At 27.9% G+C, this 23,452-nt stretch overlaps 1 protein-coding gene across 1 annotated transcript; it reads left to right on the top strand.

Moving 5' to 3' along the window:
- The first annotated feature begins 902 nt into the window (after positions 1-902).
- Positions 903-2,762, top strand: LOC123293705. The gene is made up of 2 exons (XM_044874605.1): positions 903-1,443; positions 2,157-2,762. Exons 1-2 carry the CDS (start codon positions 976-978, stop codon positions 2,760-2,762), a joined length of 1,074 nt encoding a protein of 357 aa, XP_044730540.1. The 5' UTR covers positions 903-975.
- The last annotated feature ends 20,690 nt before the right edge of the window (positions 2,763-23,452 follow it).

Below are 23,452 nucleotides of genomic sequence, written 5' to 3'. Positions count from 1 at the left end.
TTGTAGGACTTGGACGCAGCTTTTAGTTCAAAATGGGCGGGGGATAAATTTTTAGCCTAGAGGAGAGCAGATCAGAAATTTTTGGACTAAAAATTTCATAAATTCAACAGTATTTTAGCATACACATCAATTAAATCAATGGTAAATCCAGGTCCAATAGAGGATAGTTGTCCTGACAACAATCAAATATGGCGATCATGCTCTTTTAATACATCTTTAGAGTAACAATCTTGTCTACTAAAGTGGGCGCGACCTAGTGTCTTAATGAATTTGTATGAATGAATAATTCGGTTTCTTCAGTAAATCGCGAAAAAAGTAAACAACCAACAATCAAAAATCCAAAAAACTAAACCATGAACGAAATTTTCGTCCTTTCTTCAGCCCTTGATTTTAATCCTGGCGGAGAAGGGTTAATTTTCGATTTTAGCCACAAAATTATCCGACAAAAAATTCTAATTAATTAAAACTACGAAAATATATCAAAATTGAAATTATAATTTAAAAAATGCCGCGTATAGTTTGATAGTAATTCTGAAGAGATGGTGCTGAAACTGGGTACGCAAAACTTTTTGGCTGTGAAACTAGGTCAATTAACTACAAATATTAAGTTCTTTAGTAAGACGCTAGATGACACTGATAGAATATACAGTATTCAATACTTAAAAATTTTGAAACCAATTATTGTAATGAATGATTTAATTTTATTTTGAAAATTTGCTTTAACAATGTATATATATTAATTCGCTTTAATTATTTAAATAATTTATATTTCTTTATAAATGTTTTCGAAAATCTCATAATTGCCGTTTCAAATTTAAAATTACCATAGAAATAAAATTGATCACAAAATTTAAAAAAAAATTAGTTACCTATGCCTAATGATTTAAATTTTTAAGCTTACATACATTTTCAATTCAAAATTTTCTTTAGTGTCATTAAAACAAAGCAAGAAGTGTAGTATCAAAATATCGAAAAATGGAGAAACCGTTACCTAAAAAAAGAGTTGCAACCAAAGGTGATAAATCATTCAAACAATCAAAACCAATACGGCGCTCAGCACGTTTAAAGAATAATCTTTACTTGTGTTCAAAATTTAATAATAACAATAAAAATTTATTAAATCCTGAATTGCATTTGACATCACAAGTATCAAAACAAGAAACAGAACCACTACAACAAGGGTGTCATACATCGATACAACAATTACCAAATGAAATATTATTGCATATATTTAAATTTCTAAGTACAAGTGATTTATGGTTTAATGTACAATTTGTTTGTCGTCAATGGGAAGAGTTATCGAAATGTCATTCTTTATGGGAGACAATCGACGCAGATGGAGATGTCCCAACAAATGTGCTACAGGAATGGTTAAAGATTGCACCATCATTAAAAACTTTAAAATTGCGTAGACGTAAAGATGCTGATATTGTTATTGAACAGGTATGTTGCAAAAATATATAATGGAAAGTGGATTAAAATTCTAAAATCTATATTAAATGTTAAGAAAACATTACATAAATTATGGTAATGGGCATTAAAGGTTTTAGGGACTCAGAATGAAAGTATGAATTGTAACCGGCCATTTTTGGCAAAATTTCTTTTTCTCGTTTTCTTCGATAAAATTGTATAAATATTTATATTTTTTACCGCCGATTAATTTATTGTCAATATGGTCACTAGTGAAGCTTACTAACTCACTTATCTATAAAAATTTTAAGACATTTCTAGATATGCTAGAAAGATGCGTTTTTTTTTTTTGGATTCGACGCGAAATTGTTTAAAAATTACGGAGAAAACAGAATACTTCGAAATATTTCATTACCTACATCGTAACTCCCCGAAAATAGAAAAAACACTTCCAAAATAACCCCTTTTCTTCTATACGTGCTAGATAGATACCTACGGTTTTTTTTACAATGAACGCTAAATAACTAAAAATTAAGAGGTAATTCGAAAAACTTAAAATTTTTCATAGTTATCCCCTAAAAACAGGAAAAGCATTCTTATAGCTACCCTTTTTGCTATCCTATCCATGTTGGGAAGATGGGGTTTTGGCATTTGGTGAAATATTTCTTCAAACTTATGAAGCTACTCGATAATCTTTTTTTAAAAGCTTTTAAATTTCACTGCTGTAAATTTTTTTTTACTTGTAGGCATCCAAATTGAATCGACAATTAGTTACAATTGAAGCACGTGATTGTTGGGGATCAAGTTTTCGACGTAACGTCAAATCCAAACCATTGTGTAATTTACTACGCCGTTGTCCAATGTTATCCAATATTAATTTTGAAGGTACACGTTTTATCTCCTGTAAATTTTACAAGCTAATGGCAAAACATACTCCATTACATTCATCATTGATAAAACGTCGTAAATCATTAAAAACTCAAAATACCAAAGTGAATCCAATTAATTATTCTGGATGTGCAAATGGCCGTCAAATTAAAGCATTTTTGTTAGCTCGAAATTCAAAAACCAATCATCAATCAGCCAGCGTTTTATTCGAAGGACTGTGTCAACGACAATCATGGCAATTATCTGATGATTATGAAGTTGTACGACATGCAATAAATTTAAATTATCACATGCCTGCTGTACCTCCTTGCGAATTTAGAGATGTACACAGAATGTGTGAAATTGGGCATGATCACGTTCATTTGTTGGAACCTCTGCTAGATGAAAATGAGATGGATTTAGAAGAAAGACAAGAAGTGCTTTTAGAAAACATTGATCAAATGTTGGAATATATTGGATTGTAGGAAAACAATTTTTTTTGTCTGTATCTGTTTATTTTTTGTTCGAAAATTATGTCTTTAATATAAATTTAATATTAATTATAATAATACTCGATTTTATTTGTTTATCTAAAAACTTACTGATTGAGACACCACCATTGTGACTTTGTATATGTGTTATTTATGTCCTTGTGGCCACTATCTTACATATCATATCTTATATATCTCAGAGAATATTTGAATGTGTTTTTTTGTTATTCTATCCGAAAGATAATCGAATAACAAATGAAAAATTACTCTGTCCAACACTCTATTCAATAAAACGTGTTCGTTAAAAAGATTTCGAGCAAAATGGTTTTTCATTTGCCATTCGATTATCTTTCTGTTAGAATAACAAAAAACGGACATCTTTTAATTTGAAGCTTAGGGATTCAATAAAAAAATTTTCGAGATCCGTGATAAAAAACACCGCACACCGCACAGTGGAGTATTTATATCAAATTTCTGGAAAAATGTAAAGAACGGATTTTTAAATTAATTAAAAAGACTATTTAGATGCAAAAGTACCTTTTATTTGGTAATATGTAACTAACAAAATTTTTTTTTGTCATATTCGTCTTCATCACATTCGTCTTTAAACCCAAATAATTCATTTTCTTCTTAAATTTTGTTAAATACTTCTGCTTTTGAGCCACTTTTTATGTTACCTATGCTTGCTTTCCATGTGATTCTGAAATTATAAGTTGCAAAGTTTCACTAAGAAAATGTTTGTTTTTTTTTTTTGGACTTTTGCCTTAAGCTATCTGAATCTATCCTTTTTTTAATCTTAAAAGAAAAGAAGCAAGTTCGAGCAAGATTTTTTTTTCATAAACATTATAGAATACTTTTTTTGCTTTGTTACAAGAAATTTTGACCGACAAAACCTGACACGTAAACGAAAAGCTTTAGGATGATAAATTTAATGAAAAAATTACTTTTTTAACATCAAATATGAATCACAAATATTTAATTATATCAATAGAAGCATTTAAATTAAAAACTAGTAAATAAAGCGCAAACCTTCGCCTTCAATATCCATTATAAATTCTTTACTCAATTGCACTAACAAAGTAAACATAAATTGAATGATACGGTAAATCGAGAGTGCCAATAATAATAACATACATCCGTAAGAGCAGATTGATTGCGGCTTAAAAAACAGGCGAAGGGCGAGGTTGAGGTAACTCAATGACCTGTTTGTGACGGAATAGTCATCTAACAACATAAAAAAACAATTTTCAATGCAAAACAATAGAGTTGAGTTTTCTGACTTTTGATCAGAAAATTTCTATTAATACTCCACAGTGCACCGAAGCCCCCGCGTTGCCGAGAAGTTTTTTATGTAAGACGCAAACCGCAAGGGCGTGAAGAACACATATAGGTACAAAGTCTCAATGGTGAAGACTATAACATTTATGATTCGCTAAATAAACAATTGAAGTAATTCAAAATGGAAAGAAGAGTTGTGTCTGAATAAGTATTTTCTCTTTCACGGAGCCTGGAAAATTCTTAATTCCGCGGACGAAGAAATTAAAAAATATTATTTATTAAAGTGTTTGTTGGAGAACGAGTTTATTTTTTTATCGAGTATCAGGCAAAATATTTTTTCATTTTTTATTATTTATTCATTTGGCACTCGATAACACCCACTTAAGGAAACTGAGGAATCGATCGGAGACGAAAAATTTTAATTTACCTCCTTTTGTTAACCGAAAATGGAATATATAAACAAACGCTGGGTTTCCAAGCCTTGCCTTATTACCAGCTATCAATATTCCAAGCATCAGTAGTAGGATGAATTTTTACATAAGAACGCATGCCAGCTCCTTAACTAAATGCAGGATAAAAAAATCAATTTCTTACATAAAATGAGTAAATCGAATAGAAAGTGTCTATCTAATTCTAATTTATTATATCAACGACATAATAATTAATATAATAAATTTATTAAATCTAATTAAAAGTTAATATTATTTAAAATAATACCGCATAATTTTTACTCACAAACTATTTCAAAACGATAATAGTATTAATAATAATAAATTTTTATTTGCAAAAGTCTTTTGAAAAAAAAAATTAGATTATCTATTCTTTGTTTGTTTGGTTGGAAGAGAAACTATCTGAATATTAAAAAAAAAATATATTTATTACGTTTTGTTTGTAAATCAAATGAAAGCCTGAGAATCTAAAAGAAAAAGATGCCATCAACTAAATGGTATAATAACAAACCCTCACCTGTAGTGAGTGCTAAAAACACAATTGAATTGTAAAAAGATAAATATCAAGAGTTTAAGAAATATTGAAAGTGGAATTGAAGAAAATTATGGAATTAGGCTTTTTCCTCTGAAGATTAAAAAAAGATCCTCTAGATGGCAGGATATATTTGTACCCCCTAGTGTTTCCATCTAGCGGATCTTTTTTTAATCTTCTGAGTAAAAAGGTCTGGAATTATTAATTATTGTATGTCCGAACTTAATGATAATATGATAATGTTTATAATTTGTCTTATGTAGTTAGTTAAAAAATTTTTATTAGTATTATTTAAAAAATTTAATGCTTTAATTAGCCTTTTTAATCTTCACCTGTCCGTTGTTTGTAATCAAATTTTGTTAGTTATTTTTTACCTATTTCTCATTGTCCGATTGAGCTGAAATGTTGCATACATGTGTAAATCGGCTGACAATTCATTTTTATGGCAAATATCATCGAGAATAACTTTATGTTTCCTTTTTCGATAAAACATCAAACACAAATTAAATTGGAACAAAAAAAAAAAAAAACAAACAAAAAAAAAACAAAAAAGGAATCCGGTGATAAATGGCAAAATTTCTGAGGCAAGAACATATATGTTAAGGACGTAAAATTATAGAGTGGAGAGAGTAGCGGGAAAAAAATTTTTTGCTTAGCATCAATATTTTTAAGTGTTACAAACTTGGGACTAAACTTAATATACTTGGCATAATATATGCGTGGTATAAAAACCAATTTCATTATTTCATAAACTCCCAATGTTATTGTCGTTGTATGCTATTGCAACATTCAAAGTCTCCAATTGTGCAAAAATATAATGACTTTATGTCATTTAATACTTTTTTTTTTGTTTTTAAGTATATTTTTTATATTTCCAAGTAAGGAGATTTTTTTCACATGAATATAACAGAAATGCTAGCAAAAGTGTGAGGTAGCAACTCCGTGAGTAATGTAATAATGGGTGCAAATTACAACAGAAAATTGCATGAATCACATATAAATAAATTCACATTATTCAGTCACATCTTAATACAATAAACGAGTTAGTTTGAATTGAGCATTATTTTCATAAAAGACTTTTGTGGTCTTAAGGTGTCTATATTTAGCCCCTAATTATTTATGGGAATCTTGTAGCCTTCACGAGGCGATTAAGTAAAAACGCACAAATATTAAATTTTTACTAAATAATACTTCCCATTCAAAGTTAATGTTGTTAATAGCAATTTAAGATACTAGGATAAGTACTAAAACTAAGAATGTGATATCTTACGATGACGTTTAGACAAATATATCAGAGTATATTCAGTTTAGTTTCAGTTTAGTTCCAAGTTTGTAACGTTTAGAAATATTGATACTACAAACAAAATCGTTAAAATAGTTCATTTCTGTTTGCTCTTCTGCCCGTCCATTATCACTCAAAAATGAAAAGAGATATCGAGCTGAAATGTTTAAGAATGTTCATGAGGTAAAAAGTTACTTTGAGTTCGTTAATGAGCAAAATAGTTGAATTGGGTCATGATATTTTAAACCGTAACTGATAGAATAAAAATTTAAAAGCAAAAAATGTATTTTTCTTTTACCGTAAGGGTCTAAATTAGAGCAAAACTGAGGTTACCGTTTTCTCAAAAACTATAATGGATACAGAGTTAAAAATTTGTGGGTAACTTTAAATAGCAAGGCTGTTGATTCTTATTTCATACTAAGCTCATCTGATAATATTAGGGTCAATTTTCAAAAATTCAACCTTTTTTCTATAATTTTGATTAACGTATGCTTCGAAAACAAAATTTTTAATAATAAAAAATACTTTTATAGGAACCATTTTATACTGTACTGTAAGAATGATTCAGAGAGCTTCAAGCTTTTACCAACAGTCACGTATGAGTGACCCATAAGAAAAATTATTTAATATTTTTAAGGAGAATAGAAGCTTGTCTCTTCAAGACATACTTACCAGCAGGATAGCGTCAGTGGCAGTGTGTGAAATATTGATTTCAAAATTCCAGATCCAAGATCCGAGAGTCGTTTCATTTTTCGGGTTAAAATTTTTAGAATAAAATGATGTATGCTTAAATAATTTAATGGATTACTCGGTTATAAAAACCATCGAGTAAGAGATATACTCGGTCCCAAAGACGCCGGATTAAATAAAAAAAGAATTATCATTCTTATAGAATATGTATCTATTCAATGGCTTATTCTTCTTTAAATAAAACAGGGAATACCTCCAATCCAGCAGAATATGTAGTGTTGAAGGTTTGACTTTCGACTCAATTTATTTTTTCTATGAAAAGTCAACCACTGGTATAATTAATTTTAATCGAAATTATTTTCCAATCAAAGATCATGATTTCATAAATTTTGTGAACAACACAGACTAAAGGAACTCTTTGCCTTATTTAATATCTTTAATTTTGTTCGAAAATTTTTGTTCGCGAAAAATCAGCGAATTATTAATTGATCGAAAATTTAATGATAGAAAATAACAATTTAGATACACCTTAAAACGGTCAGTCTATCCAAAATTTTTGTAAATTTTTAACTAATGCAATGGTGGGAGACCTGTGAAATATTTCCCTGCACCTCCACCATTGTACTGTTTCGATTATATTTTGCGATGTCTTTAACAGTAGTTAAAAAATTGCTAAAAGGCTAAATAATCATTTCCAGAGCTTCCTAAAAATATTAAATCAAGCAAAGGATCAAAGGTGATAAAATTATAATTATAACAAGTGAAAACAAACAATTGATTGAGTTAATTGTTGAAATACCATGCATAAATAGACTTGATTACTCTCATACATATACTCTCATCACATTGCACATACATATACAATTTATATAAGACATACTTTACAATTTACGCCTAATTTGCGCCCTCACGGGTAAACAGTGATGTTAACGAAAAAATGTTTCAAACAAAAATGTTTGTTTATTTTTTGATAAGGAATATTTTTTACATTTAAACTTTTGTTCTATCTCTAACGGTTTACAAGATGGGTCTACGGACCCATAGGTCCAGACCCAATTGACCTATGTTGCTAATTTACGAACTCGTCCTCACTTTTTACGTCCTGAGGACGCTGTAAAAATTTCAACTTATATCTTTTTTCGTTTTTGAGTTATCGTGCCCACCGACGGACGGACGGACAGCCGGAAATGGACTAATTAGGTGATTTTATGAACACTTATACCAAAATTTTGTTCGTAGCATCAATATTTTTAAGCGTTACAAACTTGGGACTAAACTTAGTATACCTTGCATATTACATGTATGCATGGTATAAAAATTGCTAAAAGCTAAACAATCATTTCTAGAGCTTCCTAAAAATATTAAATCAAGAAAAGGATCAAAGGTGATAAAATAATTAAAACAAGAACAATTTATTTAAAAAAATCAATTCTGCAGCCTTTAACAAATAATAAAAATAGAATTACAATTAAAATTCCACAAATCATTATTATAATTTAATAATTAGTTGAAGTAATTACAATAATTTAAATCTGTTTGCTATCGAACTCTATCTACCTTACACACAATCCTACATACGTTATCTTTGTCGATTTAAGTCAATCTGTTTTACATCTTCCCCACTACAGTGTGATCGTCTTAAATCAACAATAATGATACATAATCAACAACATACATACCATTTGGTGAAGGCAACAAGAGCATGGTTTATGTGAGATTGTGAGCGCATTCAACACTCGTACATTGTGACAGACGTACGAAGGAAACAAGCGTGTACACCATTGTTGTAAAACTATTGTTTGTGTTTTGTTTATTAAGCATCGTTCTTGCATGTGGATTTAAAGTTTTATAGCTTTTTATTATTGTGCTTTTAAAATTTTCAGTGAAAGCTTTTTTTGTTAGTTGATAAAACGTGATTTTTTTTTTTAAAGTGTGTGAAGTGAGAAAGAATTATTTTTTTGAAATATGTTTTGTTAAAACTTTTTGGAACGATTTGTGGAAATTGTTTTTGGGATTAACGCAGAAGCAATTAATAATTTTTGCTGTTCAAGGTAAGGAAATTGATTAATATTGATTAAAAATTAGGAAGATTAGAAAACTAATCGGAGATTCGAACACCGGACCTCTAGCTTTCATAAACGCCGCTTTAATTAATAAGTAAAATGATGGATAAGAGTGGTAGTTAAGGTTTTTTTAAAACTATTTTTTCTTCTAAAATTATTTTCATAGTGGTGATTAGAAAATGACATTATCTAAAATATTTAGGATGTTTTCAGTTTGGGCCTAGAAAATGATAAAAACAATATCAGCACTTGTATATCTAATAATTTATTATCTGTTATCTGATGTAACTATTCTTTGAAAATAATTGAAAATGATTAACTCATTGCTTTTTCCTTCAAAATAAGTATATCTATATTTATTTAAGAATAAATATGTTTTTGTTTTAATTATGAGGCCTTAGTCATGAAATTTTCGTACACCTTATCGTCATTTTATAATAAAAACCATTTCGATTCGAAAATCTTCGATAACGTTTACAGAAAGCGACAGATTATATAAATGAGTTTAATTAAATATAATTCTGGTGGAAGCACAACAAAAATTTGAACGTAGTACGACGGATTTGAATGCGGTTTTCTGTATTCGATTCGTTAGAGCGGCAGGAAATTTTGGACCTAAATTAATTTATAAGAAATTAAAAATATGCAATTTGCATAAATAATATAAATTTTAAATTGACCGTAAATATACTAAATTCACAATTCGGTTAATAATGATGAAAATGATTCCAAACTTGTTACTCGGGTGTTTTTGGGATTTGCTAAACACGAATATCACGACAGAATTGGTTTTCGAGGTACCTCGTGCCTTTGCTGAACGGTATCAGCGTCGTCTGTTGAATTTTTTTGGAAATTCGTTATATAATCAGTCCAAACTCGTTACTTGGAGTTTTTTGGGGTCTCTGAACACGAATATTGCCTCGTCTCTGAGGTACCTCGTCTCCGCGATACCTGGTGCACATGGTGAACAAGAAATACCATTCATTATGAGCACCAGGTACCTCGGAGACCTGGTGCTCACAATAAAATTTATTCCAAGTTTTTGAAAAACCGAAAAATATTATTAATAATTTGATATCTATTATTGTTGTTTATTTTTGATTTTGACAGACATTAGGCGTACGACGTTCGTGAGTGGGCTCGAACAACATGATTTCTTTACACAAAATAATTATATTTTTAAACAGCTAATAATTTTTGTGTGGTTTATTTAGAATATTCGAGGGTGTATTTGAAATAAAATAAATAACATTTACAAACATAAACTTCACAAAAAAATTAGGTGTTTGTTTGGGTTTTTTTTTCTTTAAATAGACATAATTTATAGTCCAAGAGTCAAACATTTTAAATTATCTATAATTACATATAAGTAGGTATATTATGAATACGTTTTTATCAGGTTAAGGATGTACGAACGCCAGGGCCATTTTGGATAAAAGGCTTGATTTTTTTAGAATTGAAGTCTAAATCAATTAAAAAAATTTTTAGGGGATGATTCCTGATTAATTTAATGAATAAATGTTTTCAAAAATAGGCATATTCGACATTGGTCTCATGGGAAAACAGTAGATGGATGACCTTTTTTCATAAATGTCTCCAAAACTAGTCGATGGAAAAAGTGGAGACACAAATTTAAAAAAATATATATTTTCAATTTTGATGGTGAATTATCTTATAACTTGGCCATATAAGACGAAAAGTAAGAATAAAATTTTTCGATATCTGAAGTAATTTTTATAATATTGGAAATTGAAAATTTTGTTTAATTATTTAGCTTTCGTTATTTCGAAAACCAAGGCAGATATCGAAAAATATTATACTTATTTTTCGTCTACATTCAAGTTATAACAAAATTCATTATCAAAGTTGAAAATAAGATACAAATAATTTCAATCACAAATCTAAACTTGCCTTGGTGCTCTTACTACATGCATGTTTGCTAAAAATTTTTAGATAATAACTCCTACTCGTATGAGATAGAGAAAATTTTATGTGAAAATAAGTTTGTTCGAGTCATTCTTTCCTGAACTCAATAAATTTAGCGTAAATCAATTGCATAAATTAGATTATTGGATTTAATTTCCACTAAATTCATAAAATTTTTGAAAAATAGTAACAGGAACGAAAATGAACAATTTTTTAGCGAATATTAGGTAATTTGTAAAATTTTATAATTATTTTATTCGAAAACAAAACCACATTGACTATCAGTCGTTAGCCTACCTGTATTGTAATAAACTATCCTAACTTCAATATAAATGTTGTTCAACAAATATAAATATCCGTTATATAACGATAGTGCTCTTACTCCCTAAAAATTTGACCATGAAAATACAACAGTTTTATCGTGAAAAATGTCAAAAACATATATGCAAACAAAAAGATAAAACGAACATTTTTAAAAACATACGTTTGACTCTTCACTTATAAGTTTATAAACTTCTATTATAACTATTATAAAATAGACAAGATAACAAAACTGCTTGTGGGTGGAATATTAAAAAATGATTTTTTTATTTTATTTAAATAATATTATAATCATAATTTAAATAAAAATTATTATATTTAATATTCAAAGTGCATAATACATACATGGTGTATTATAGTTTACCTATGTTGATGATATCAAAGCTAAACTTAAGTGTATATATTATACTAGTGTAGCTTACACTTAAAGCGTAAATTTAAATCACACCTACAAATAAGATTTACTATTTATTCAAATCTGATTTTAAATATATTCTAAAAGAATTGTATATTTTTATTATTTGTTGTTATACACTGAAAAACTGAATAAGGTGGAATAAATAGAAATTAAATTTCTAAATAATAAAGCTTATTGAAGTTCTTTATCCAAACCTATTTTATTGCAAGCCTCTGAAATCGAAAATACCTTAAATATTCTCTATTTTATAAAAGCACCTATAGTTTCAGGAAATTATTTTGTTAACTACCAACAATCACGTTCATTTTCTTGAATCTTATTTTTTTTTTTGGAAGATAGAAAGAGCGGCCATTATAGGTTTGGTGAGCCTATAAAGGTATATTGGAAAGCTTATTACCAGTATGCCTAAGTGTTTTCGGGTTTTGTTCTTTTGAGCCTTATTTGACTGAAACTTCATGGAGGTATCTTTCTTTACTCACCTTTAGAAAGTACTATTTTCAAGCTACAAAGGGAAGCTGTTCCTATCAAAGGGAACCTGTTGACTGATTTTGTCAACAAATTTTTCTTGTAAAACAAAGGGTTTTTAAATTGCCCTAATATCTCGATTTCGAATGGTTTAAAATAAAAAATTGTTGTAACAAATTAGTAAAACGTGAAGTTGAGAAAAACGCATTTAAAAAAAAAGAATGATTTAACGAATAACTCAAAAACTTATATCTCTTTTTTACCGAAATTTTGGGTAAAATCCTACAGGATTAACGGTACCTTTTTATATACAAAAAAAAAAAAAAAAAATTCAAGAAAATCTCAAGGTTATAAATCCCTTTAAGTCCTTTTTTGTGTTGATATTTTTGAAAGGGGAGTTGAAATAACAAGATTGTCTTAAGTCTAATCAAACGTTTTTAAGTTAAGTTAAGAATTTTTAGCTTAAAATTTTTTGATAAAATAATTATCTATTAATTATCTATAATTAAAATTCCATTTATCTACAGATATGAAATATTATGGCGATAAGGGTCCATTTTATTTCAATTTCTGGCCATTTAATAAAATTTGAATGAAATCTTATACTTCTGAAGATAAAAGATATAACTTAAATTAAATTATTTCGAAAAATTCTTTTAAAATATGGGTATTGAATTTTAGTCAAAATTCTCATTAATGAATGGAAAGTAATATTGTTCAGCTCTAGACTGCAATAGGGGCGTTAAACTTGCTACTGTTAAATAATTAGTGTATCAAAAATAGTTTATACTACAAAAAAAAATCAATATGTTAAGTGGGTATTAAAACTAAGCCGTACAGTGTTCTGTAGTTTATAATACTTTTTGCAGATTATAATACTCAATTACAAGTCGAAGTTTTTGAAGAAGATTTGAAAATATCATCTGAAAGTATCAAATTTTGAAATTGAATATCAAACTTACAAGCTAAATTTATAAAAATAATAATTTAATATTTTCGTAATTCTTTCGGTATTTATGGTCTTTTAATATTATGGCTACCAAATCGATTAAGGTGATGTAAGCCTACAGTATTGTAAAACAGTTTTGGTTTATTGCACGGTACATACATATAAACCAAATGCATGCTTTGTTTCAAGTAATGAGTTATTTTTGGCTTTACAATACCACGCAACTACAAAAATATATAATATATTGTGTGTGCAAGTGCTGTTTATAAATTTGATAATATAGATATTGTTCTTCAATCATCAATACTCTAACTATAGCCGTCTCTGTTCATCAAATGATGGATCTTCGATGAACTCGTAATTAAATTAAAATTTTGTTTTTATATCATCGGCAACCTTATATTTTTATGGTATGATTATAAACTATAAGATTGTCTAAATATTTTAGATAGCTTTTTATCACAATCTCTAGAACAGTTTTTACAAATATTCATGTATGAGTAGCTCATAAGAAAAATTAGTTTCTACTTTTTAATACAATAAAAGCTTACCCCTAAAATGTATGTTTATTTTAATTTTCTTACGTATATCATTATATATTTACAAATTTAATGCTTGTTTTTGGTCTATAAATTATATACAAATAAGATTGAAACGGAATTTAAAACTTTTTTTTATATATAAAATATATTAGAAATATTTATTTGTTTGTAATCGTTATAATAAGTAGAGATAGTTTTTTTTTTTGGATTTGAAATACCTAAAAATCAATAAATTGTAACGTGTAAAACCAAAAAGTGATGTGGTTTTATCACAAGACAACGCGTTGCAATGCATTTATTCATTAAAAAAGAAGTGATTGACTGTATTATTGAAGAAACGTCAATGGTATTTGAACATCAATGGTATTTGATCATCGATATGGTTCAGTTAGATTTGAAGATTTTTTTTTTTTAATAAATAATTTTAAATATCATCTAGATACACTTTCTTGTGATAAACTGACCAGTTAATTGATTTTTATGTACAAAAATGTGTTTAACTGTATTTAAAAAGTTCCCATATCATTAAAAATTCCGTTTCCTTAACTAAAAATTTATTCAATTTTCTATCAAAATATAATCCAATATATAATATTTCGGTAAATAGGGAATAATCCTGATATCAAATTGGCCATTTTACGAAGTTATAAGCAAAAAAAGATTGCATTCAAAGGTTGCCCATCTCCTTTTAGCAAAACAAAGTGTTAAATGATAACTTAGGAATTTTAAACGTTCTAGTATAAATTTCCTAGTATATCTTTTATACTAGGAAAGATTTTTTAAAACCAACTTCATTTTTCTATTCGTGAAGTGAGAATTCTGCATCTGAAATGATAAAAAAAATTTAGTGCGATCCCTTATTGGTAAATTTGAAAATGGTGATCCAATGTCTCAATGGTCGCCAACTGCGGATATTGGAAATGTTTTAAATTTTTATTTTGCCAAATTATTTTGAAAAGTTTTATTCCACAGACAGTTAAGTAATTTATTTACTCTACAGAATTAGTCGAAGAAATATAATTGAAATCTGGAAAATTTTTGTTGAATGATCAACTCACAAAAGCTTGAAAACTTGAAAATTGATTGAAAACTAGCATAGAATACTTTTATTAAACGAAGATTAAAATCTCAGATCTGTTTATAAAAAGTACCAGGGATAATAAGGGTGCTAAAAGATTTCTACATCCGCAAAATCATTTCTCGATTTAAAACTCTTTTTCTTCGTTTTTGCATATTTTTAAGTACTTTATACAATTATTCCAGGTATATTTCATTGGGTGGTCACGAATATAAATTCAATTTATTGACCTTACATAAATTTTAATAAAAATTTAAATAGTTCCTATATCTATATCTAAAAAAAATTAGAATTTGCAATGAAATTTTAAATAAAATATAGAGCGGCACCTGAGGCCTTTTTTTTTGCAAATACCTACATGAATTTCTTCACAATCACGACGCCTTGAATCTTGATAAATGTGTTACCAAGGTGTATTCAAACTGTATAAAACAGAATGGAGTTCTAAGAAATATACACGTCTTCGAGGGGCTAGAAATATTATTTGTTTTGTCATTGAATTCAACTTTGGAACCTGTTCGTTCGAATAAAAAATATGTTAAATTTTTATTAAATGCAAATAAAATAATTAATATTAACAAATTAGCTAGAATTTTTTTAATGCATAGGTGTTATTTATTTTAAGAAATTCCATCAGTAATGGAATTCTGAAAAAAATTACCTTTCATTAGTATAATGGAATTCTCAAAAATTTATCTAATAAATTATGATAAATGCAATTATCATATTTGAAACATTAATATTTTGCAAAAATTTTCAAGGTTTCGTGATTATTAAGGTGGTTTATTTACTTGATTAAATAATCTATTGATTGGTTTTTATTTACGAAGAGACACGTTTAGCATCATAAGCATCTTATTTCGAAAATCAAATTGACCAATTTCAAAGTGATTTTGTAAATTTGTAGCTGATTTAATCGAGACTAGGGCGAATTTTTCAGCAAATTTGTTCAACTTTTTAAAGATTGTCTGCTTGTTCCTAATAGGGGCGCCATATACTAGCTTTTTTTCCTAGATTTCCATCTATATACTATTTTGAACCTGATGAACTTTGTTTTGAGCTGTATTAACTTTATTTTGGGCTTTATAGGTTCATATATGTGTTATACCGACCAATCTTCCATACAGGGTGAACCATTTTAATCTATAACGGCTAATATCTCTTGTAAAGAAACCCGAAGAACTAGGTGCAATCTGATGTCAGAACATGATGCCCCCCATCAAACTGTGCGGTTTTTGTCTAAGTTATTTTTTGATTGGCTAACTGTAAACTAGGTGTTAGCCATTATAGAATAAAATGATTCACCCTGTATATACAAAAATGTACATATCGCTTATAACAACTACTGGTTAGGTTAGAATAGCTGTCCTGGAGTGGGAAACACTTAGCTATGAACGTCGAGTGCTTTGACGTCGACGTACTTTAAGTCAGAGAGATCGTCAAAGAGAAGCTGGCTCAAAAAAGTCCATCTACTCATGGCAAGAGCTGGGCAGAGACAGAAGAGATGAGACATTGTCTCCTCCTCCTCACCACTGTGGCAGCTCCTGCAGTAGTCGTGATACACTGCCAGGCCCAGGCGTTCAGCATGCCTGCTGCCCAACCAGTGTCCTGTAATAGCCGCATCAATTTTGCTAATAGAAGCCTTTGGAAGTGATATAAGATCTTCGGAATGCCTGAGTACAAGACCATATCCGTCTTGTAGTACCACAAGTACGTTCCTCCCTCCATCTAAGATTGACATTTTTTAAGATATCCTCTTCGAGGAGCTACTTGCAGTTCGCAAATGAATCGTGTTTTTTTCTGGTTACAATGACGAAATTTGTTAGTCCGTTCCATTGAAGACTTTTCTTTTTAACGACATTTCGTTAAAACCAATTTTGACTATATTTACTCATTTTCAATGAGTTTTAATAGAATTCAATTTCCAACATTAACATTCTTTATTTTAAACAAATAAAACTATTTTATTTTTATTTAAACAATAATATTATAATTTTTTATTACTTATTAATAGTTTAGACAATTTGCTGAAAATATATATTAAATATACAAATAACGACGCTGCTCAGACAGACAATTTTGTTATTTATTTAAATCGTCTGGGTAAAAAATTTTTTTTATATATTTTTTTATTATTTAATTTAATAAAACATAGACAACATCTTCGTTTTCTTTTCTCTCGTTGAAAAGAATAAAAGTGTTTAATTTATTTTAATAATATTTTATTAAATAAAATATGGTTGTTGTATGTAGTCAGATGTAAAATATGGCGCCTTAATGTTGTTTAATAGGCGAACAAGGAGATTGATTCGATATAATATTTATTTATTATATATATGTTTTATATACTTTATTTATTTATTTTTATACCATGTATATATGAAATATACCAAGGTATACTAAGTTTAGTCCCAAGTTTGTAACGCTTAAAAATATTAATACTATGAAGAAAATTTTGGTATAGGTGTTCATAGAATCACCTAGATAGTCCATTTCCGGTTGTCTGTCTGTCGTAGGACCCATTTTTTAAATCGTTAGAGATATACCTAAAGTTTAAATGTAAAAAAGGTTCCTTATATAAAAATTAACAACTTTTGTTTGAATCATTTTTTCGTAAACATCATTGTTTACCCGTGAAAGCGCAAACTATGCGCAAATTGTATAGTTAGTACTATATGGGAATATCAGTTATATGTATGTGTGACATGTATGTATGTGTAATGTGCCAGAATAATCAATACTGTCTATACATGGTATTTCAACAATTAACTCAGTCAATTGTTTGTTTTCACTTGTTTATTTTTTTTATATTTAATAATCGTTGACTGCAGTCTTTGAATAATGATATTTATTTTGTTGTTCGGGAAAAAAAATTATGCATTACATTTTTGGAATATAAAATGCTCTCGTGAGAAAAAAAAGTTTTATTCCATGCTTCATTAAGGTATTTTGATAGCGAAAAAATGAAAATGATACCCAAAAGTTGAAATTTAGTTAAATAATTAATCATCCTTTTATACGACTTTTGTCAAAAATTCATATCGATTCTCTGAACGGTTTATGAGAAGTTAACTATCAGAAGTGTTTTTACTTTAAAGTAGTTATTCATTTTAGTGCACAGTTCTTAATTTTGGTATGATTATAAAGCTTAAAGCTTGACGAATATTGATAAACGTTTTGGTAAAACATTTTTAAAAGCACTTATTGACTAAAAAACCAACATTTATTACGACCTCTGCATATACCACCATGTAAAAAGGGCTGTTTTTAATAATTAATTTATCGTGAACCGTACGAGAATCGAATTGAAAATTATACAGGTGTATTAAATACTCATTGACACACAAAAATTTAATTTTTTGCGTTAGGCTTTTTTGGGTTAATGTGATATCTTATCCGTAATCAATAGAAAATTCAATTTAATCAAATGTAAAAGTAAAAATAATTACTAATTAATAAAAGTAAAGAGTGGGAGAGATGGGGTTTTATAAACATAAGCTTTTTGTTTATGTTCGTTCAACTGCATCTAAAATTCTAAAACGCCGTACTATTATCATTATTATTATTTATTATTTTATTATTATTATAGTTATATTTATTTTTAGGCACAACAAAAAAAAATAACAATCCCCTTTTGTTTATGTTAAAATCGAAACACTAAAAATAATAATATCAAATAAAATATATATGAGAGTTGCACTAGCACCAGAGAACAATTGAAAAGAATAGAGAAAAAAAACCGATTTGATTATATAAGCTGGAATAATTAAATATTTTATTTATAATACCTCTTCTAATACCTATCTATATATATATATAATAGATTATAAAAAAGAGAATGGAGTATTGTTATACAGGGTGTTTCAAAATGACCGCATTTCGCAGATAAAGTATTATCGAAAGTAAAAAAAAACCCTTAGTAATTATTTAAACATCTAATACTTTAAGACTAGAATTATTCTGGCGTTAAGAAATATTAAAGCCGGTTTTTTGTTAAGAAGTACTTAGATTATAGGAGTATACATTAATTAAAGTATAATTCTTAAAAAGTATAAATATATTGGAATAGAAATATTTTAACTTAAGCCTATTTAAAAGTATTATCAAGGAAAATTTATGAGAATTTTCGGTAATTGAGAAAAATATTTCAAGTGCACTAGTATGTAGTTTATATATGGAGGTCAAACGAAGAATTAAACATTAAATTTACAATTATTTCTCAAATTAAATAATTGTTTTTATTCATTGTACAATTTTTTCATAAATTAGTTTTTTTTTTTTTTTTTTTTTTAAATTCATTTGATCGGAAATTTATTGCATTTTATGTACAGAGTGAGAAAAAAGTGTGTAAACAATTTAATATTTTCAACAAATCAGATACGTTTACTTCAAACGTAGAATGGCCTGTTTTAATAATACGAACAGGCATAATATTTAAATCATAATTTTTTTGTTGAATGTATAAATTTTAATTTTGGCTAATATCCAAATATACCTACTGAATTGTTAATTGACAAAAATATGCACGTATTTTATTGCAAAATATATTTCCTGGGTTTGACACTGTTTAAGGTATTCGAATTATAATTTGTAAGGTGGAGACTATAAACGCACCTGTTTGTAAAATATAAATGGGATATATAATTCAATTTTTGCTACGAATTAAAATTAGAGGCCGTGGATAAGAATATCCGAACTAAATAAAAACATTTGAGTTCACTAATGATTTATTCAAAGGTTTATTTTATAACATTCGAAATATTTGGAAAAAAGCTCAATTTATTAAAAGAAAAACGCATTTTCATTTTATATTCACATCGTAAATGAGTTTTATTTCACGAGTTTCCATGGTAATGACACACTACTTTATTAATATAATCTTATGAATGGACATATAAGTCTATGGTTTGTTTGTATATATGGTTTACGTTGAAAATTTGATACTATTTTCTAACTTTAAATAAGTTAATTTAGATTTAAAAAATATTATTTATGCAATTTACTTACTATGCCAATTACATATAAACAATTAAAAAATAGTCAAATTTTAAATAAGACGTGTAATTTATTTGCAAATTTCATAAGAGAGCAACGCTGCGATCGATGCAGCTGTATCCTCTCCTGCCCTCTCAACCTAGCTTCCACTCAACGAATAGAGTGAAGAGCTAGAAGAAGGAATAGAAGAGCTTTACTCTCATTCTTACCACTACAGTAGTGCGTAAATTAGCTTTTCTTATCTTCTATATTTTTCCATAGAAGTTCTTCCAAGAATCATTTTTAGCCGGTTTTCAACCAAATAGAGAGGTTTTATTATGAAAATGTTAAGTAATTTGAAATTTTTCTGAAATTTTCTGAAATTCAAGATCATTTATTCGGAATAGCCTGTACATTTTTATAAAATTGATTTTATAAATAAATTTGATTCATAATATTATTTTTTGAAAACATACTTGTCAGAAAAATGAAATAAACATTGAAAATTATGTTTACAAAAAAATTGTGACTCATGTAAAACATTACTTTTCATATTTGAGTCATAAAACGCGTTCGATCATATTTTTATTCAACTCTCTCGCTGTAAGCCTCGACTGTAAACCTTGAAAATGCATTTAATAAATGTAATAAATATACTGTTATAGTTTTTAATTAACTTTGAACTTAACAATTTAAAAAATATCACTGAAAGGTTTGTAAGAGAAATGATAAATAATTAAGTGACACTTTTAATATAACATTAAAAGTTTGATTAAATACATTTATGGAAGGAAATGACTGCTATATCATGTCATTCATGTAAATATGTGTTAAGCAATGATAATATTATTATTATTTCTAAAATTTAGAGCGCTTCCTTTTAAAAGTACACTTGTCTGGGCTATAATTACCTTTACTGTGCTTAAAACAAGCTCGGGTCCTGAAAAATTTCTTTAGAGGCCAAAATGAATTTTCGGGTTAGTAAGTTTTCGACTTAACAAGTAGGTAGTTCGAGATACAGAGGATTTTATTGCTAAAATTTTCACTAAGAAAGGCACGTTTATATTTTACTAACTGCTACTTACGGAGCCTGGTTTTTGAAATTCTAGTAATAAAGTATTAATATGTAGGTACTATCAATAACTAACTCGCTGGGAAATAACATTTTGTTCGAGTAACACAGTCTAAATAACTCAAGATACTACGTATTTAGCGAAACGGAAGGGAATGGCAGTTTTTTCGACTTACTGAATATTTCGACTTAACGAAGTTCGAGTTATCGATGCTGCACTGTATTATCATTTTTTGAATTTCATTGTTATTGTCATTGGGTTCTTGCTTGACTGAATTTGATTCGAGATATCACCTCTCGTATACGATTTTAGACGATACCTTGGAAATTGCACGTCCAACTTTTAAAGAGACCCTATTTTTGCACTTTTTAGGGCTTATTAAAGGTTTGTTTTATCCAAATCGGAGATATATAACTATTTTTTGGATATTTAGTAATTTTCTGAAGGGTTTGATCCATAAAATACAAAAATCGGGGTCATATAACGATTTTTTTTGAGATCTCACCTAAAATCGTGCACAAAATTGTTTATTCCGGAAATGGGCTGAATTTTTACATTTTATGGGTTGCAATTACGTTAAGAATAAAGAGAGAAAAACCTTTGAATTTTGGGGGTTATTTTCAACCAATGGTTCTTTACCGTTTGCTTTGTAAGCTTTTGCGTAAAGACGATCGAAATAAAATTCCCATCGATAATATAGGATATGATAATTTATTTTTTTGAAAGACGAATGATCGTCCTTGAATTTATCGTTTTATGTTAAAAATATTCAATAAATAAAAATCTTTTAAAATTCAACACACAATTTGAATAAAAAAAAACAGTAGTACACATTATTTCTCCCCACTACCAGATTACATAGTGCGTAGAAAACATAAGATGAAAAGCGACAAGTATGTATATATATCTGCCGTAAATGCGGTAGAGAAAGATAGACGACGTAGTCTGGTTGTTCTGTGGAATCGACTGTTTATTATTTAAATATTTATATTATGAATGTTTAAATTGACTTCATCTATACTGCATATATATTATTTAATAGTGACATTCAATCCTCAATCAATATTTCATTTCGTGGCCTGTCATATTATTGACAGATATTATTTATTTTTTAAAAATTTTAAAATTATAATTTTTCCATTTTGAAATTCTGGCCATATGTTACACATACAAATTATCTTTAAAAAAAATACTGAAAAGTTTCCATTAGTGACATCCTATTTGAAAGAGGATGATGCCTGTCTAATAAGGTATTCATCTCGAAAATCGAAATAAAAAATTTAAAATGCTGATTTTAATTTTAATTTCATTTTTTGTCGTAACTTTTACTATATTTTCATTTTTGTTAAAAAATACGAAAAAAAATCATCGATATTTCCCATTAAGGCGAATTCACCATTGTTATAACTTTATTGTGTGCCATAAACTTTATTGTGGGTCTCTTTATCCAAGTCCGCATTGCTCATACAAGTGAAAGCGAGACGGGTATACGACTGTTCTACTTATCTCAGTTTCTCTAATAGTAATGGTAGGTAGAAAAAAAATGTTGTCTCTGTTTTACTCGTATTTTTGGTTTTCACTGGTTAAGTTGTCATTGCCTTACTCGTATTTTAGTTACAGAAGTCTGAGGGACTTCGCTAAGCCACGTTTGCTCATGCCTGCCTAATTTGGTTATTTTTTTGAAAGTCAAATAATCAAGGAATATCATTTTTTTATTCGTGAGAAATTTCGTTCAGAAAAAACAATATTTTGGTAAAAAATTTTTATTATGATTTTCCAATAAAAATTATTGAGAAATATCTAATTGGGTGTTTTTTAAAAAAAAATATAATTACGAAACTCTATCAACACAAATATTAAATTAATAAAACTTACAACATACGCCACGACTTAAATATAATCTGTCATCAAAATTTCCAAGAATAAATTGTTGATGTAGACACATATATAAAGTTGCTAATTGAAAAAAGAGACATTCTTTGGTGTGTATGGTGTCAAATTTAATTCAAGTAGCCAGTCAACAGTAACTTGTTGTCACTAAGTACCTTTCGCCGAAATCAGCAATAAAAAAACTTCTAATTAAAATACACTCATGTTCAATATATTTAGGTCGTATTTTTTTATGAATATACGTGTACTTATTTCTTACGTAAAATTATGATTATAAATGCAAATATGTTTTTTAATTGATTGGGCAATTAAAGAAAAAAACAAAATTTTTTCTTTGCATAAATTATTATTAAATATTCTAAGAATGTTTTTCTGGTTTTTCAATCAATAAGATAATTTGATATAGACCTCACACTACTTCTATGTTTAAATATAAGCAGTATAATGTAGATTCGCCAAGTTGTTGGTACGATTTTATCATTAATGTTACTTTAGAAGTAACAGGAGTTTTCGAATTTAATCTCAATTCGAGCTTTTGACTCTTTTTCATAATCATATATTTTCCGTGCTCTATTCAAAATCACCGAAATTATTCTCCCATAAGTTTGGTGTAAATTTATTTATTTCATACAAAGTACAACTTTGTCCTTTGTGTTAAATATTTCCATTTTATGGCAGTACCTACTTCCTGATTAACCAAGAAATTTCCCAGGTTTATGTTTTTCCTTTAACTCTGATATTTATCCATAAATAT

Source organism: Chrysoperla carnea, chromosome 1 (assembly GCF_905475395.1).
Source record: "Chrysoperla carnea chromosome 1, inChrCarn1.1, whole genome shotgun sequence".
In the NCBI taxonomy this organism is placed as follows: Eukaryota; Metazoa; Arthropoda; class Insecta; order Neuroptera; family Chrysopidae; genus Chrysoperla; species Chrysoperla carnea.
Note: the sequence above shows the minus strand (reverse complement) of the source record. Positions and strands in the feature narration are given on the sequence as shown.

Excerpts from the sequence above, each read along its gene's own strand:
- LOC123293705 (XM_044874605.1), top strand. The coding sequence starts at position 976 with ATGGAGAAACCGTTACCTAAAAAAAGAGTTGCAACCAAAGGTGATAAA. Across the intron at positions 1,444-2,156 it reads CTGATATTGTTATTGAACAG|GCATCCAAATTGAATCGACA; the intron begins GTATGTTGCAAA and ends TTTTACTTGTAG.